The 17489-nt window shown below is 34.7% G+C and overlaps 4 protein-coding genes across 4 annotated transcripts; 1 reads left to right on the top strand and 3 right to left on the bottom strand.

Moving 5' to 3' along the window:
• Positions 1 to 1890: 1890 nt before the first annotated feature.
• On the bottom strand, positions 1891 to 3678 carry LOC124829876 (cytochrome P450 78A5-like). The gene is made up of 2 exons (XM_047303461.2): positions 2725 to 3678; positions 1891 to 2639 (listed from the first exon to the last, which is right to left on the bottom strand). Exons 1-2 carry the CDS (start codon positions 3661 to 3663, stop codon positions 2040 to 2042), a joined length of 1539 nt encoding a protein of 512 aa, XP_047159417.2. The 5' UTR covers positions 3664 to 3678; the 3' UTR covers positions 1891 to 2039.
• A 2881-nt stretch (positions 3679 to 6559) lies between these two features.
• Positions 6560 to 10525, bottom strand: LOC148198212 (mitochondrial import receptor subunit TOM20-like). Its single transcript, XM_088116132.1, has 6 exons — positions 10349 to 10525; positions 9829 to 9907; positions 9541 to 9710; positions 9398 to 9445; positions 7232 to 7315; positions 6560 to 6910 (listed from the first exon to the last, which is right to left on the bottom strand). Exons 1-6 carry the CDS (start codon positions 10508 to 10510, stop codon positions 6785 to 6787), a joined length of 669 nt encoding a protein of 222 aa, XP_087972258.1. The 5' UTR covers positions 10511 to 10525; the 3' UTR covers positions 6560 to 6784.
• A 168-nt stretch (positions 10526 to 10693) lies between these two features.
• On the top strand, positions 10694 to 12028 carry NF-YC13 (nuclear factor Y, subunit C13). The gene is made up of 2 exons (XM_088116133.1): positions 10694 to 11380; positions 11894 to 12028. The coding sequence occupies exon 1, from the start codon at positions 10717 to 10719 to the stop codon at positions 11326 to 11328; it is 612 nt and encodes a 203-aa protein (XP_087972259.1). The 5' UTR covers positions 10694 to 10716; the 3' UTR covers positions 11329 to 11380; positions 11894 to 12028.
• On the bottom strand, positions 11697 to 16166 carry LOC148198210 (65-kDa microtubule-associated protein 8-like). The gene is made up of 11 exons (XM_088116131.1): positions 15790 to 16166; positions 15497 to 15700; positions 14871 to 15122; positions 14553 to 14765; positions 14077 to 14232; positions 13843 to 14002; positions 13586 to 13737; positions 13409 to 13496; positions 13248 to 13321; positions 12450 to 12524; positions 11697 to 12293 (listed from the first exon to the last, which is right to left on the bottom strand). Exons 1-11 carry the CDS (start codon positions 15871 to 15873, stop codon positions 12015 to 12017), a joined length of 1737 nt encoding a protein of 578 aa, XP_087972257.1. The 5' UTR covers positions 15874 to 16166; the 3' UTR covers positions 11697 to 12014.
• Between the last annotated feature and the right edge of the window lie 1323 nt (positions 16167 to 17489).

Here is a 17489-nt window from a genome sequence, read left to right as displayed (position 1 = left end):
TTAAATGAGGTGACTAACCTAAAGTAATTATTATTACTTGTTTAGTTGAGAAATTATAATTTGATATACATTATTGAGGATGTTTTGTTTGTATTTAATATATCTTAACTTTATAAAGTGATTATTATATGGACCTTGTGAGTCTTTATTATCAATTGTTGATGATAGTTAATAATGATATTACATAATTTTAACATTTTACATTTCGATCCAACATTCTCAATTCATTAAAGACAAATACAACATCAATTTGTTTTTAATTCCAAAAAATACAAAAAAAAATGTTACGAAAAATAAATACTAGAAAAACTCACCTATTTTTAACCTAATAAATCGAGAGAAAAAATTGTAACAATGAATATTGAATTTAATGGATAGCAAATCTGTTTATCTTGTGAAAGAATGGATATAAGTTGTATATGTTCGGAAATTTTGATATAATTTGTATTATGTCTCACACTAAACTTTTATGAAATTCAAATTTAAAATTTAGTTCTCAACCTTTTTCTAATATTTCAAAATTTCTCACTCAAAAATTGAAACAATTGTTATAATAATAAGTATAAAAATAGTTTTGCATGCTTGAAATATGTTTTTCTTATTATTTTTCTCACTTTAAGGATTATATAGTAAAATGGACATTGCTTTGATACATTTAAAAAAAATTTGGTGTTTTTAACGTGTGTTTAATAAGAACTTGTCACCTGTAATGATTTTAAATATTACAATATGACATGACATTCACAATTATACATCATTATTATCTCATCAAACAATGTATTTATTTCAATCATCGTAAACAATTACAACTACATTGTGCAACCCATTGTTCAATCCAACGCAAACCTAGTCTTGGGTGACATTAAGGGAAAACACAAGTGAGATTGGTTACATTTTTAGCTATTTGTTTGGTTTCTTTGTCTTTCTACGATTTGAAGATGTTGATCGAATGTGTTACTATTGCCTTTTGCCATTATTGTTTGTGTGTCTATTATCTAATTGCATTTAGGGACGACAATCTAATTACATTATTAGGAAATAATACATGTGCACTAACTAGATGATCTAATTAGATTTAAGAACAACTATCTAGTTGCATTTAGGAACACATGTGTATTGGTTAAAGCAGTAACTTCATGAGTTATGCAAATGAAGCAAGCAAAGATAGAAGATTAAAAATTCACTATTGCACAAAGCATCTTACTCGCCAAGTTGATATGTAATAAAATCATATCTCTTCATTTACGATGTCATGAATTGAATGACTGACATTAGACTGAATGATATCATACCATATAGTTACAGGATTATAATAAATGCAACACTGAGTAAGACAAAAGTATTTAATTACGAGTTTTACATCAAATTGTAATATTTAAAATTATTACATATAACACATTCTGATGTCAAAATCTCTTGAAAAAAAATCCTAAAATAATACCGTGATAAAATAAATATTCAATGTTGTAAGATAAAAGTATCGAGAGAAAATTGCTCGATCTAAAATTAACATACATATACACGATCTAAAATTGCTCGAGAAAAAAATATTTAATCACAAAGTAGCCTTAATAATTTTCTCTATGTTTATCCATTTTCCTACTTCCAATAATGTTTCGCTTAAAATTGTGACCTTGACGGCTTAAACAGTGAGTTTTACCATCAAAACCATTTCAGTTTCTTGCTATCAAACAACGACATAGATAATATATACATACATATATTTATTCATTACACATTTGGGGTGGTTGGTGTGATTCAACTAGAGATCTCCCAAAACCTTCATCGTGAGTGATAGGGTGAGTTTTGATAATACTAAAATAACATCCCGTACTTTGAAAACAACATAACACACAATACAGTTCATTAGTTAGTCTATGTTCGACTTCCTTAAACTCAACTTGTACTGTGTACTTATTTTTTTTTTTTTTCATAGCGTTTCATAACTTCCAACTCCACCTCAATGAAACACTTTTTTGTTTTGTTTTTTGTTTTGGACAACAATAACCTTTATTGTGCATGGATTTACCAAGTTGTGATCAAGAGTACCTAGGGATCACTTTGAACTGTAATGGTTTTTTCATTTCCAGAGAGAGCTTAAGGCATTCTGAAAGATCCACAGGTTGCGCCGGAACCAATATGAATCGGTGAAGAAACTCTGCAAGCCACAGATGAACCGTGGCTAAGCCCAATGTTTTGCCAGGGCACACCCTACGTCCCGCACCAAACGGTGCAAGTCTCATGTCTGACCCCATGATGGACACTTGTTCATCAATGAATCGTTCGGGCCTGAAGGCCCATGGGTCCTTCCAGATCGATGAGTCGTGTGATATGGCCCACATGTTAACCATTGCAGTTGTGCCTGCAGGCACCAGGACTTTGTCAATGTGAACGTCATGGGTCGCGAGACGAGCCCATGAAAGCAATGGGCCCGGTGGGTGCAACCGAAGCACCTCCTTCACTACGGCTTGAAGGTAAGGGAGATTCGGAATGTCAGAGTCTCGCACGTGACTATTCCGGCCAATGCACGTGTCAATCTCTTGGCGGGCTTTCATCTGAACATCTTGGTGTACAACCATCATGGCCATAATCCATTCCAAAAGAATAGCAACCGTGTCTGTTCCCCGGAACAACATTTCCTGCACAAAACATACTCATGAATACGAGATATAATTAAACATCGGAAAATGTTAACGTTAGCAAGTGTGCTTGAGTACTGCTTACCCATAAGATAGCTACTGTATCTGATTCACCTATTCGTTCTTCTTCCGGCAACGATAACAAAGCGCTGAGAAAATCAGTCTGCCCAACCAGCTTTTCACATGTTTTTCTTTCTTCCACAATCTCACCAACCACACTCTTAACCTTAGTCGTCAATCCGTGACACCTTCTCTTCACGCCATGAAAGTCCAAAAACCTGAAGGGGAAATAGTCTTCCCAGTTAAACGTGGAAATCAACTCGTACCCTTCCTTGATCATATCTCCCAACATCTTTTCTCTTTCTGATTCTATACAATTATTATTGATCCCAAAAACACTCTCCAACATGGTACTCAGGGACGCTTCATGCAATATCCCTCGAACCTCCACCACCCCTTTCATCTCCATCTCCTTCCACGTTTTCCTCACCATATCACCCGCCACTCTCTGTCGGAGGCTCCCCAGATCAGAAATCCTCCTCGGAGAGAACATGTGCGTGGTCGCCACCTTACGAAGGTGACGCCAATATGTCCCATAAGGAGCAAATCCGATGGCCCGCTCAAACATCAGCGTTCTTGCCGATTCTTTAACGGGTCGGTCTGAGAAGCCCGACCCGCAAAGAATTTCTCTCGCGGTCTCCGGGTGGCTGCTAATAACAACCCGGTTGGTTCCCAAACTGAGTGCCATGAGCCTCTTTGCTTTCAGGGAAGTGGCCATGGAAGCAAGTTTTGTATGGGCCAGAGAGCCCATTTCAGGCAGGGTCCCTAATACGGGCCAGCCCATTGGACCAGAGAGTTTTGCATGGTGTTTGTAACGGTTCTGATGTTTTCTCCATGCGAACCCCCCGGGGACAAGCCAGTAGTTGAAGGAGATAGCAAGAGCAGCGAGTAGCGTTGAGAGGAAACCAGTGATGAGGGACCAAGAGAAGGTGCTTTGGAACATTGTTTCGAGTGTCGGAATCATGACTAGGAAGGACGAGTTTGTTGGGTTGCAACGTGTGTGGATCAATGCATGCTATATATAGACTACATTACATGAAAAGTGGCTAAAGTTAACTTTTAACTCTGGTTAATTGGATAACCACGGTGAAGTTAAGCCCTTCACTTGCATGTTATATTTGCCTAAGGATTACGACGTTAAATATTTTAGTGGCAACAGTAACTAAGCATGTTTAATGAAGCACATAATGATGAGATTATAAGCTTAAAGGGTTAATTATGTTTGATTACTTTTGATGCATGGTTGATATTGAATGCTTTAAAGGGAAATGATGATATATATAAAATGTTGAATGGTCTCATACTGCGATTCTCATGTCAGAAAAATAACATCAAGTCGCATTATATAGTTTTTTTAAAGTTATATACATAGATTTGGGATGTGAGATATTCTGCAGAAGACCAGTTTCTGCGAAAAGAATATTAGCTACGTCAGCCAGAGCCCAGAAACATCATGGGAAGGATTCTCGTTCCACTATACTTATAAAACTAACTATAATGGAGATATGTATGTGCTTTCTACTTTACTAGCAAAAGATTTTCTTCTTCGCCTTCAATTATTAATGATATTGCGTGCCCACTGGTATAACAATTTTTTTAATTGATGGAAATAACAGTGTTAATTCTTCAGTTGCCTTTTGGAGAATATTGATAGACAGTGCACCAGTCAGCTCCTAATACTTTATATTTTGTAGTTTATTTTTCGAGAAATTACTGTGGATATATACTTTTTTTAATATGTTAAATAGTAATAAAATCTAAACATTTTTTTTTCTCATTTGAATACGTGTTGTGTATATCTTATTAACATGTTATTCATAGACAAAACTTCAAATAAATTCTAAATCTGTTTCTTATACGATTTCTCTCATCAAATTTGCAGAAGAATCTTTTTTTTTCATCCATAATATCTAAATCACAAATCTTTCTCACATTACATAAATTTAATTTATTGAAAAGTACAGCTCACACAATTAAATAACAGCTTGAAAGTAAAGCAAGTAACTTTTACCATCTTTCAAAAAAAAATAAATAATAATAATAATAAAACATATTGACCCCTCTCTATCTATAAATAAGTTAAAGAACGCGTGGCTCCGCCCATGCCTATGAATCTAGTCACTCAAATTATTATTATTAATTAGTATTATTATTCTTGTTGAATTGAGAGGGTCATTTTCAAATAGCATAAATATATATACTTTGTAGAGCGAAGTGATTAGTGGATGAAAGCACCAAATACATATGAATGATCTATGAAGTGATTATAATGATTATTAAATCCCATGTTGAAGGAAAAGACCATTAGCGCAAATCCAATCTCCAAAGAAAAAGTATTAACTAATACAAAAAGCAAATAAAGCAGGTTGTCTTTGCAGAATTCCCAAGAGATAGAAGAAAACATTGCTCGTCACAATTTCGAAGAAACTTAGGTGAAGAAAATAAATGTAAGGGGAATCTTCTTTATGCAACTTTTTGACATAGGACACACGTTAGACACGTACGTACACCAATTTCGATGTGTGTTAGTGGCCATTATACACGACCAATTGGATTGCTTTCCCTTATGAGTAATGGCATGGTGACCAATGAGCGTTTGCCATCTCAAATTATTCTTACCATTAAAAAAAGAGTGGTGGACCTTTTCGCCATGAATGGGTGTGTGTAAATAGTTGTTTATGTACCAAAAATACGAACCATGAACTGATGAACCAATTTGAAATTCGATTGCGAATCAAAAAGCTTGAGTGTTATCCAGATTTTGTTCTATGTTGTTCTTGAAGGCTTCAGGACTTCAAGTTTTTCTGGACGTAATTATGGATTGAGTTGGGTTAATTTTTTTTAAAAGTATAATCTAATCAATTAATTAGGGTTGAACAGTACTTTGCTTGTTGAGGCGGTTGAAAAAAAGTAGTGTAATCAACTAAAAAAAACAAGCACAGTGTTTTTCAAGCAGTTGAGCCGAATCAATGATGTGGACACAATCTGAAGTACGAGTTGATGAGTATACAATCTGATGTCTGTTTTGATAATGGTTCAATTACAAATTTTATGGATTAATTTAACTCAAATATCTGAACATGCTAGTATATTTTTGTTTAGGTCGAGCATAAGAACAGTTACTATTAAGGTTAGATGAATTACCAATAACGTGTTATGTTCTTCGCAATTTAATTTATAATAAATATAAATGGTAATATAGACCTTTAATCTATTTTCTTTTAAATAACTAAAGATAACCCCATATCATAATTTAAACTATTCATTATAATCACATTGAATTATTTTCATTTATAATGGATTTTAATCATAGCTAATATGTTTTTGCATATACGATGCGCAAGAAAAGTAATCATTCCATATGATTAAACATATTTATAACAAATACAAATTAAGTGTATAAGTAATATATTTTTAACTTTAAATATATAAATTAAAATTATAGCTTATTTATAAACAACTTACATTGTGCTACAGTTCTATTTTTAAAGTTAAATTATTCATTCATTTTTTATTTGAAGTCTTTAGATTTAGACACCATAAATGTTTTCAATAATCAATGTCCCTATCTGACACTGCAAATCTCAAAGGATAAAAATTGTATAAAATAAACTAATATTAAAAAAAAAATAGAAAGTTAACCACTTACGAAGTACCAAAACAAATACGATTTGGCATATTATTTAAGAATTTGATGGTTAAAGATGTTTGGATACATGTGAATTGAAACGACATCATACGAAATAAATAGTGAATGATTGTGTAAAATGGGTATAAAAAATTTTAGGTATCAAAATACCATTGTACAGTGATTAACAATCTTACAAAAATAAAAATAAAAAGAACAGGACATACAGAAATAAATGAAATCAGGCTGTCGACATAAAAAGTGACAAATGAAATCAGTATGGAGAAACTTTGACGACTTATGCTAAAAAAACAGCATTCTTAAAAAGCCAATCTTTTGGACGGCAAAAAAAATAAGTTAATGATAAATGAAGTCAGTAAGTAAACACCACACAAGTTCCAGTCTAAAGTACACAACCTATCACCAATTTCTTAGGTAAAGCATCAAAGAAAAATGTTTATCTAGGAGGTGACGGTGGAATGTTAGATTTGGCCATTCCCACCCATGCTACTATACTCACCGCAAGAATAACCCATCCAAATATGTCATACTTAAAGTCACTGTTCTTCTGCCGTTTAGATTCCTGAGAAGAGACAAACGATGACATTAAGGTTCTTCCATAAAAAGGCTAAAGCAGACATGGATCGGTTATCAGAAATAACATGCTCCATTATAGATTATTGAATACATATAATCTCATACAAAATAATCATGAGTAACTTTTCATACAAGGCTTTTTCCACAGAACTAAAACAAAAACTCCATTTGAGCATTTTGAAATTATCAAGAAGCCACTTCCATTAACAAGACAGAGCAGGTTGAAGTTGATTTTAGGTCATCAATAGGCACGTGTAATACAAAGACTAACTTTAATCAAATACAATAAAGTTTCAATATATACAACCTTTCCTTTTGAAGTAGCAGAGGATCCCGCATTACTCATCGGACCAAGCTCATTATTATGGATCTCCATGTGTAGTTCTGGAGCCTATGAAGCATGGTTCACAGCAAGCCGTCAGAGTAGAAAATATATAATTAAACAATATTATCAGAAAAAAACAGAATGAAGAAAGCAATTACTTTGATTGCATATAGAAAAAATACCTAAGCTGTTCTACCAGTAAGACTTATTTATCATAAGTGTGAATAAAGGTTATGAAATGTGAAATCACAAACATACACAAGCAAACACAAGGCCTTATCCCCGATTTGATGGAGGGTGTTAAGACAACAAGTAACTAAGAACTTTTTTTTTTTAAAATTAATATATAAAGTAGCAATCACTTTTTATTAATCAGTTTTTTTTAATTTATATATATATATATATATATATATATATTTTTTTTTTTTTTTGAAAACTAGCTTCTAAAGATAGATATTAAGCTTAAAAGTGTAATTTTCCTCAAGGAATGATGACAAATTATAACATTGTACCCTTAAGATATTCCCGGTTAGAAATGGTTAACCAAAACTAAATTGTAAAAATAATTAATAAAGATTAAGTATTCGTTTTACTGTTGAAAATGAAATAAAACAAAGGAAACAAAATAATTATTCTCAAAAGATCCAAATTATGAAAATAATATATAGCCTAATGAGAAAATTTCTGCATCTACGTATCTTCTAAAGGATTGGAGAACTCAGTCGCGTTCTCAAAAAAGGTTTATGGATTAACTAGTTTTAATTTTAGTAAATTGTAAAGATCTTATTTTCGAAAGTTCATTTGATTTGATTGAATTTACAAATTTTGAGTCACCGAGTTATACAATTTCAACAAATTTTAGTTTACTTTTCACATCAAAACAAAATTATGAAATATCTGGATCACCGCATTGTGGCTCAAATGACCCTTTATAAATATCACATAGAAGTCTAATCAAACCCTAGCTAATTGTTTTAATTGGAAAAAATTAGTTTTTGGCACTTTCGTATTTTTCTTATTAATGCAAGAACAGCAATTAAGAAATTATTTGCATAATTCATGTAGAGTGAACTTTCAACAAACAAAGTAAAGACGTCACCTTTTGATGTGGTTAACGGTTACACCCATCGCCATACAGTCAACCAAGCAAACAAACGAAATTAAAGAAAAAAAGAAAAAGGTTTGGCTTCTCAAGTTGTCATGTGTTTTTTTGTATTTTGGTTACATGCATAGTTTGATTGGTTTATTTTATTGTTTTCACCCTAAACAAAGATATAATATATTCAATCTGTTTATCATTATTTTTCTACAGTAATTTAAAAAGATATATACCTACCTAAAAACTCAAGTCTCAAAGGAGTCCTGCGATTAGAGCAAAATCAATAATAAACAAAAGAAGAACTGATATATCAGACAACTAATATTGTTCCCTTAAGTACACATGTAATGTTAAGTCCAAGATTAAAATCTGATCTCTCTTTTTGAATACTCGTACTACGGAAACCCCCAATTTAAATGCACTTAAATCTTAAAGTTTTTCATACATTGACAAGTAAATAATAAGAATGAATGACATAAAAGGCAATGGATGTTGGGCCTTTCAATGGAATCAAAATTCAAAGCTGAGCATTTTGGGTATAGTGGTGCAGGTAAGGAAGTGTGATGGATGCTCATGGTGATGGTTCACGACTGGGTCATTTAACATTTGTGGATAATTCATGGATGTTGCAGTTTGGATAACAGGGGTTATATGGGTCGGTTAAAATGAGGAAACAGGGCTGGTTCATGTGGTTTCTCCAGCAATGGCTGAGGGGATATTTGAGGCTTTGTACAATGTGGATTAGTGTATAAGCTTGTCTGGTATATACGGTTCATAGAGTTTCCATGCTGTTGAATGATGATGTGTTTTCTTTTACAAATGCTTATGGAGTTGAAGAAGGGTACGATGTTTTGAGTTGATAAAAAGGTTAACACAGTTGATGCTACTAAAATCAAAATGTTGAGAACATATTTAAACGTTCATTGGGTCACAACAAACATCACAAGGTACTTTTAGCTGATTTGATATTTTTATGTAAAGTTTGGAACACGAGAATTAAATGAGTTGCAAAAATAATATTGATACAGAGGTCATAGCAATTCCATTACCTTCACAGCAATTTCCAAGGACTTCCTATAGAGGTCATTTTCAGGATCCTACAATTTCAGAACCACCACTAAGTATCTACTGGATTTGCAACAACCTGTAATAATAACGAAGAAGAATGCACATAAATCAAACATAGCATTACCTCATCAAAAGCTTTCTGGAAATACTCATGTGCCTTGTCAAAATAATCCTTTGCCTCACTGATATCCGGCGTTAGAAACCCACATGACGTGTGTGCATTTCCCAAGTACCAAAGAGTGTCGTGCTTCGTTGGATTGATCAGCAAAGCCTCTTCCAGCTTTGAAAGGGCATCTGTTTAGATGGTTGGTTCCCACCAAAGCCCAAAACAATCAATCTTAGTAACTCGCCCATCACTATGCCAAAACAAAAATTCACTTCTAAATTTTGCTCAATTTATCACGCTATGTACCATTAATCATCGCCTTAGAATCCTTAGGCTTCTCGAAAGCCGACAACTCGATCAGAGCTCCCCCCCACCTGGTCAGATTCTGTATGAATATTCATATACAAGATTATACACATTTACTTTTGTTCCAGGTATTTCTGTAAGAAAAAATAAACCTAAGCTATTTTCTAAACTACAAAGCCACAAAAACGCATAACTCCATAGACATAATTTCCAATAAAACTTAGTTACAGTAAATTAGGGGTTATTCTCCAATCAGAATTGAAGTTTCACCTCAATAATCTGCATGATCCGTAAAACCAAGCCTGCATTTTGCTCATTACTGAGGTGAAAGTTCAGTTCGAAGATAATTTCATTATATCTATGTTTTGGCGTTCCTATTTTACATAACGTAATGCGACATTGACTAATAACAGAAAAACAACACTAGCAACAATTTCATTTCATGCACGAGTATGAGCAAAGCAACTCACAAGCATAAGTGTAAGGAAGGAATATTAGGTCAGCGAAGAACAATACGTACATCAGCGTCAAGAGGATTCTTAGCGTAGTTTGCTTCAGCGGTCTTCCGCGTGTGCTCGAATAACAGTAACCGATCGAAATCATCGTGAGAATACTCCATTCCCTTCTGTGATCGCAGAACGCCAAATGCCCGTGACTGCAACTGCAGACTCCAGCAGTCCATTAAACTAAGCGGAAAGAGACTTGACCTGGACAAGGGCCTGGGCCAAAAATTCAAAAAGGCCCAATACGGCCCACTTCATATTTCTTTTATGAATGGCGGGAATGGGTAGTCAAAAGACGATACTACCCCTGATAATTTCTAGTTCCCGCCAATTTGAAAACCCTGTCTATCTATAACTTCACCGTAAAAAGAGAAGAGAGAGTTGAATGATTGCTATGGCGGAGGAAGAAGAGAACGGGGTGTCGATTGAACTCGAATTCCCGAAGAGTCGGGTTAAGAAGATCATGACGCTGGACAAGGATGTGAAGAGAGTGAGTTCAGAAGCGTTGTTCCTGGTGTCGCGCTCCACAGAGTTGTTCCTCCAATTTCTGGCTGAAAAATCTGCCAAAGTTGCTATTGAAAAGAAACGGAAGACCGTGAATCTGGAACACGTGAGAATGGCCGTTAAGAGGCACCAGCCAACCAGGGATTTTCTCCTCGATGATCTTCCGCCTCCGTCTGAGCCCACCAAACCCGATGGGCCCGCCAAGCCCGTGGTTCGACCCAAACTTGATGCTGCGCCGTCTGGTACTCGTCGCATCGATCAGTTTTTCCGAAAGCCAGAGCCTCAAAACCCAACCCAAGCTCAATCGCCTGAAAATCCAGCCCAAGCTCAATCGTCTGAAATTCCTGCCCAAGCTCAAGCGCCCGAAATACCTTCTCAAACTGAATCGCCTGAAGTTCCTTCTGAAACTCAATCGCCTGAAGTTCCTTCTGAAACTCAATCGCCTGAAGCTCCTTCTCAAACTCGATTGCCATTCCCCGTACATGAGTCTTAGGGTTATGTTTGTTTATACTCGCAATTAAGATTTTGTATCCGATCATAATCAGGTATAACACTTAACATTTAACAATGCGAAAGAGGAATTATAATTAGTTATGTATGAAGATTGTTTGGTTATTGATATAGTTTTTGTTTGTATTCTTGACTTGAAATATATATATTTTTTTGTGGTTGAACAGCGGTAAAAAATTCTTCTGACGTCGTATCTAAACAGGTCCTTGGCAACTTTGCTTTGGTTTGCTTGTTTGTAGTTGGCAAAGATTATATAACGACTTTGTAAGGGAGCAGTTATACCTTTCAGTACACGTTGAACTAGAATTTGTTTATCATTGTGAAATCATGTTGAATGTGTTGCAACGTGAATACAAGAACAGATATAATTACTCAAATTCGTGAGATTATTTTGAGATTAGAGTACATCTACATCAAGAAATGCATCTTGCTATCCTGGTGCTGAAACAGGAACCCACGATGCAAAAATTGCAAGTGAAACAATGAAACGGCAACTTAAGATTAGGGAACCCAAGTACATTAAAATCTCCATGCTTATTTTTTTTCAGGTCCACAACAGTGTTCTTGGAAAGGAAGGTTTCTGAAGCAATTTCAGTCAAAATCTCGGTTTATGACAAAGAAATGTAAGGGGAAAATGGTATATAGTGTGTTGACACTGCAGATGATGCCTCATCGCATTTGAGAGGTGAAGGCAGGGTCGCCAAAAATCTTTTTCCTTAGGGCATTGCTTCCATCCTTAATGAAGGACACGCCTTGATTTCCTGAGTTTATGCTGTTGGATGGCAACTGTTGGATTCCCATAGAAAGCCTTTTGTTCATGATCACAGAACTGTCTAAAGCTCCATTCAAGCTTCTACTTGGAAGACGTCTGCTGCTGGTGCTGGGTCTTGACGTATAAGTATTTTCTCGCTCAACTACTTGGATTTGAATCCTCTTTTTTTCCCAAGGCTGAAAACCAAACACAAAAAATGAGGTAGGGATAAGGTTGTTAGGGCATAGCAATTCACGTGGCAAGAACTTTTTCACAAACAACTTAATTTGAACAAAATTTGATGTTCAAACTGATGTATGAAGCTGTCTGTCACTGTATTATCGAACACCCACCTGCTGTCTTTTCATATCCTCCTCTTTTTCTCGTCGTAGTACATTATATTCTTCCAATATAGCCATCAGAGGTACCTACGTAGATATCATTTGTTTATGCTGTTATCAAATCAACAAACCACAGCATCATACTAATAAAGGGGAATTCACAAATGCTGGTCCAAGAGTAAAGAAATTGATACATTCTCCGGCTTCTGAAAACGTTTCAGGTCAACATAAATAAAGCTAGTAGTCTAGCAGTTTGCAGCATGATTTGCTCTTGCTTAAGTTTTCTTTTATCATTTTTTTTGGAGGTGCTAACACTGCTATATAAGATGGTTTATGGTGTTCCTTGTTTGACTGAGTTTTCAATGTGGCACATTTCGTAATAAAAGATGCTAGAATTTCATTATTGCTCCTATGTTAAGAATTTGACATTGGCTTTATAAGGAAGAGGTTCCCATTTGTATCCGTATGTTAAGTGTTTTTATTAAAGGAAAGTTCAATCTTCAATATTAAATGGCTTGATTATATGATAAAAGCAAACTGTTCATAGAATGGCACCGGCAAGTTTTCTCTATTTTTAATACTTGATAGCAATCAGTTTATCTGAGACACTAACAGTGTGTACGACTGTAACATCAAGGAATATATTGTGATGAGACTCATTAAGCATATTTATTTAGCCTCTCTTAAATGCTGGATGTTTTCTGAATATTCAAAATCTCACTTATTCTCTTATAAGAATTATCTAGACTGTTTCTTCTATACCTTTTGAGCACATATATTCTAAGTATTGCTGAGTGTAAGATATCTTACCTGATCATACAAGAAAACTTTGTTTCTTTCTTCTTCCCAACTTCTAGTCATTTTTATTAGCATATCTACCAAAGCTGGAAATCGCAATCATGGTTTGTAAGTACATGTGGGTTTGCAGCCGGTTGATCTAAATTATCTGTTTTAATCGTATATGAATGTACCTGGTATTCTGCCGACCATTATGCGGGCTCGTTCAGCTCGTCTCAAGTTTTTGTGAGCTCCTCTACTGACTGAGTATCGATTCTCATCCTGATAGCACACTTGGATTGTGAAACATACTATTGATAGCTTACCCTTTAAACCTAGTTATTATGATCTGTTCAAATTAAAATTCTAACCCTGCTATATTCTTCTAGCCAGCGCTCCTCATCACGGGCCAGCATCCACTTCTCCACTTTCTCCATGATAGCCTTCCTGCTAGAAGCCTCTTCTTTTGCTCTGCATATCTGTTCATCCATGCTCAAGAGGAGATCAGAGTGATCAATCTCCCCTGTGGTAAATGCAAGTCAATTTCAAGTCTGATGTTTTAAAGTAAATAAGCATGTACAGTTTTTGAAAGGGAATAGGCACACATTACTTAGTTTCTTAGATTCACCTGAGTTTATGAGGTTAATTATATTGTTCATCTCTTCCCTTGAAGGAATCTCCACATGTGATTTCTTGCATATCAACTCCAGCTCCTCCTGCTTCTTCTGGAATAGCTCCTTCATCTTGCTTGCTTTTAGTTGATCCAGTCTCTTGACTTCAGCTTCAGTCTTGTAAAAAGTTATGGGTTTCTTAAACAAATGAGTTTCTGACATTTTGTGGATCATTTAAGTTAGATACCTACCTGCTGGACTATTTCTAGAGTAAGACTTCCCGGGTCTGTTACTTCTGCTGATGAGAGTGACAACAGATGGATTACATGAGAAAATGGGTGTCGCTCACTATATGGTGTGTCCATAAGGTTCCACAGATTTGAAAGTGCTTTGCCTAAATGGTGAAGCTGTAAAATATAATATATCAAGAATATGACAAACTAGTGAAATGGAAAGCACACGAGTGAAGGGGAAAATATGAAATACTTGAAGCCTCCTCACGCAGTTATTTTACAGTACCCACCCAACCGATAGTACTCCAATAATATATCAAAAGTTTAATACTTTTATACCCCAGTGTCTCTTTTATTTATTTATTTTTGAAGGAAAAAAACTTTCACCATTATAGCCATCAGTGGTAACGGATGTTTTCAAGTTCCTTTAATAACAACAGCTTTTCAAATTTAGCAATGTTTACATACAACACAGAAAAATAGTAGTATTCTACCTTGTCCAGCCGATTTTTCTTTTCTTCAAAGAGGGACTCCACTGTGATATTGAGTTTATCTAAGATAGTGTCACTTATATTTTTTGTTATTCCACACAAATCATTTAAGCTTGGGTGAACTTCCATGATGATTGCAGAAGAATCCTTTCCCAAGATCGTGGACAAGCTGTGTATCATGTCTATGTATTTCTCCACTTGCTGAAGTCTTTCATTCTTCAAATGAAATCACATGAAATTATTTAAAATGTCACAATTTTGAAGGATACCACCCCTCTCAACGATGGGTTAAAAACATAAATGGCGTCAAGGTACAGGTACCTTCTCATTGTAGAGCCTTTGCAACTCATTCTGATACTCTTCAAGTCTTTTTAGTGAAAGATCATTCTCATTTACAACAATAATTGAAGGTTCATTGTGTGAGTTACCAGCAATTTCTGCAGAAATCTTTTGAATTTGACCTTGCACAGCTCGGAACTGGTTTAGCCTCTCTTCTTTCCTCAACCGCATTTCCTGGAGTGCTGGGGTGATTGAATCTAGCTGCTCTTTCAGTGAACCTGCTCTTTTCTCCGGCTGTTCAGTTAGTACTGCCATCAGTCCAGACTGATTCACGATGTCTTGTGGAAAGCATAAATTTTATCACGGAAGTAACATTTAAGAAGATTCTCTTGCAAATGTTATTTTTGCGTCCTAAAGCTTGGTTCAGCAACTTATCTATTTTCTAATATATTTTTCAAACTTATCTCATAATAGAAGATGGTATCGAATTTGAACAGTGAGAAGTACTTAAAAGCATAAATGTTATTCAATCAATAATTTGTAACTGACACTAATTAACTAGGACATGTTCATTTTAGATGGTGTCAAATAGGATCCTATTTGCTTATCATTGCTGTTAGTTGTGATTGTTTAACTACCAACTGCAGATTATTAAAAGGAATAAATACCCGTCCAGGTAGAGATCGTTCACCAAGGGACAAAAGAAGGTGAGTAAATTCAGCCTCTGCCTCGGCCACTTCCTGATGCAGACGAGCTCTAGATATATTGGCTCTATCAACTTTTCTTCTGTAAACCTCAAGGCACTCCTGCTCCAAATCCAGAAGAACCTTCTCCCTTTCGAACTTATCTTCTCCAACTTCATCCCATATAATCTAAATTCATTCAGGATAAGAAAACATGAAATGTAACAGGGGTTATCAAAACACATACATAATACATGTGAAAAAAATAAGCCTCTTGCCTGCAGTTCCTGTAACAGGAACCCACACGAAGTCTCCAGCAATGTGGAACTTCTCATTCCAATTGGTGTCTGGAATGAACCCATTTGATCTGAATATACCTTTCAGTATAGATCAAACAAGTTAGACTACTGAGGAGAGAGAGTCCTGGATAATAAACTGAATGAAGAAGCAAAATTCATGAATGTTGAGAAAGAAGTTTTGGTGTGAGTGGGGATAGTATTTGCATTTGGTATTAGTTTTTGCTTAAAAGACAAGGATGGCAGAAGTGGGTAATGTAAGCTTTGGGTTCAAGAATCAACCAGTCATTTGATCCTTCAGGCTTTAACTTTTCCCCTCCTCCTCTCCCTCTTTTATTCTTATTATTTTTCAATTGTATTACATTACATATGTCTCTGTCTTTTAAACCTAAAATTGATGGACTTCCTTATTCAGTGATGTCAGATGTGAAATGTGTTTTGCACCAGGCTCCGTCAAGTGTAGCACTTTTTATATTTCAGGACTTGATTCCTACGTTATCTTTCACAAATATATGATGCTGATCTTGATTGGGATAGATAAGTTTGAAATAATTATTTTTTTTTCCTTTTGTAATGGATTTAAAGTTGATTGTTTTTCTTGCAAGCTTCCAGAAGTGAGATTGAATTTAGTACGCCATCAATATCACGTATATTGTGAGTTCTAATAAAAACTCTGAATAAAACGTTCTACCCATTCAGCAACAGAGTAAAGCTGAGTTGTGTCTTGTCAAGGACGAAAGGCAGCATAAAGATGAAATTATTAAACGGAGAATATTGCATTCATGAATTTACAATACACCCTTTAAGATTCGTCATCCATTGGAGTTACTTTTAATCAAATTAAGGGAGAAAAAATATATTAAATAATGCATTTTTCAGCACACTTTTTGTCATTTGTTAAATTTATTAAAAACTATTTAAATTTATGGTTCTTACTCTTTTATATAACAAGTCTCTTACGATTTCAAAATCTTCAGCCAAGTTTAATTACTAATAAAAATATATTAAATGGGTTTTCTAAAGAGTATATTATTAACATGTTAGAAGTGTGTATAGATTATAAAACATAGAAGCCACCTGCCACATAATTGAATAATTGGTGAATTTCATTTGAAGAAGCACCGAACTTTAGTCACGTTATTTTCTTGAAAATATTGTTATGATAATCTGCATGTACCAATGAACACAAATATGGTTACCTTCTCAATCATTGTATAGTGACAACATTATTTCACGAATAATACCATAAATCAATTGTCTTTTACCCAAAAATAAGGTTTAAGGAAGACAAGAGTTTACTTTAACACACTGATGGCCTAATAAAGAAACAAATATGAGTACAAATCATGATGATGTCATTTAAACAATATCATTTTTGCATGCGACGGCTACACGTATACATGTGTTATACACATTACACATTGACCTATGTACAGTATAAACCTGTGAACAATTCTTTGCATATTGCAGAGATTTGTTGGTGTTTCTTTTTCATTTTCTGTTATACATATAAATACGATTAACTAAAGATTCTGATTGTTGAGTTCTTTTTGGGTAATACTAAAGAATCTTTACTGTTACAGAGATTTCCTTTTAAGTGATTTATTTAATCCTGCTAAAAAGGGTACAAGAAAATGAAAAGGTAAAAGAAATATAATATTCCTACTAAGTCCTTGGTTTAG

This window comes from Vigna umbellata, chromosome 5, assembly GCF_029865625.1.
Source record: "Vigna umbellata cultivar VRB3 chromosome 5, Vumbellata_1.0, whole genome shotgun sequence".
Classification (NCBI taxonomy): Eukaryota; Viridiplantae; Streptophyta; class Magnoliopsida; order Fabales; family Fabaceae; genus Vigna; species Vigna umbellata.
Note: the sequence above shows the minus strand (reverse complement) of the source record. Positions and strands in the feature narration are given on the sequence as shown.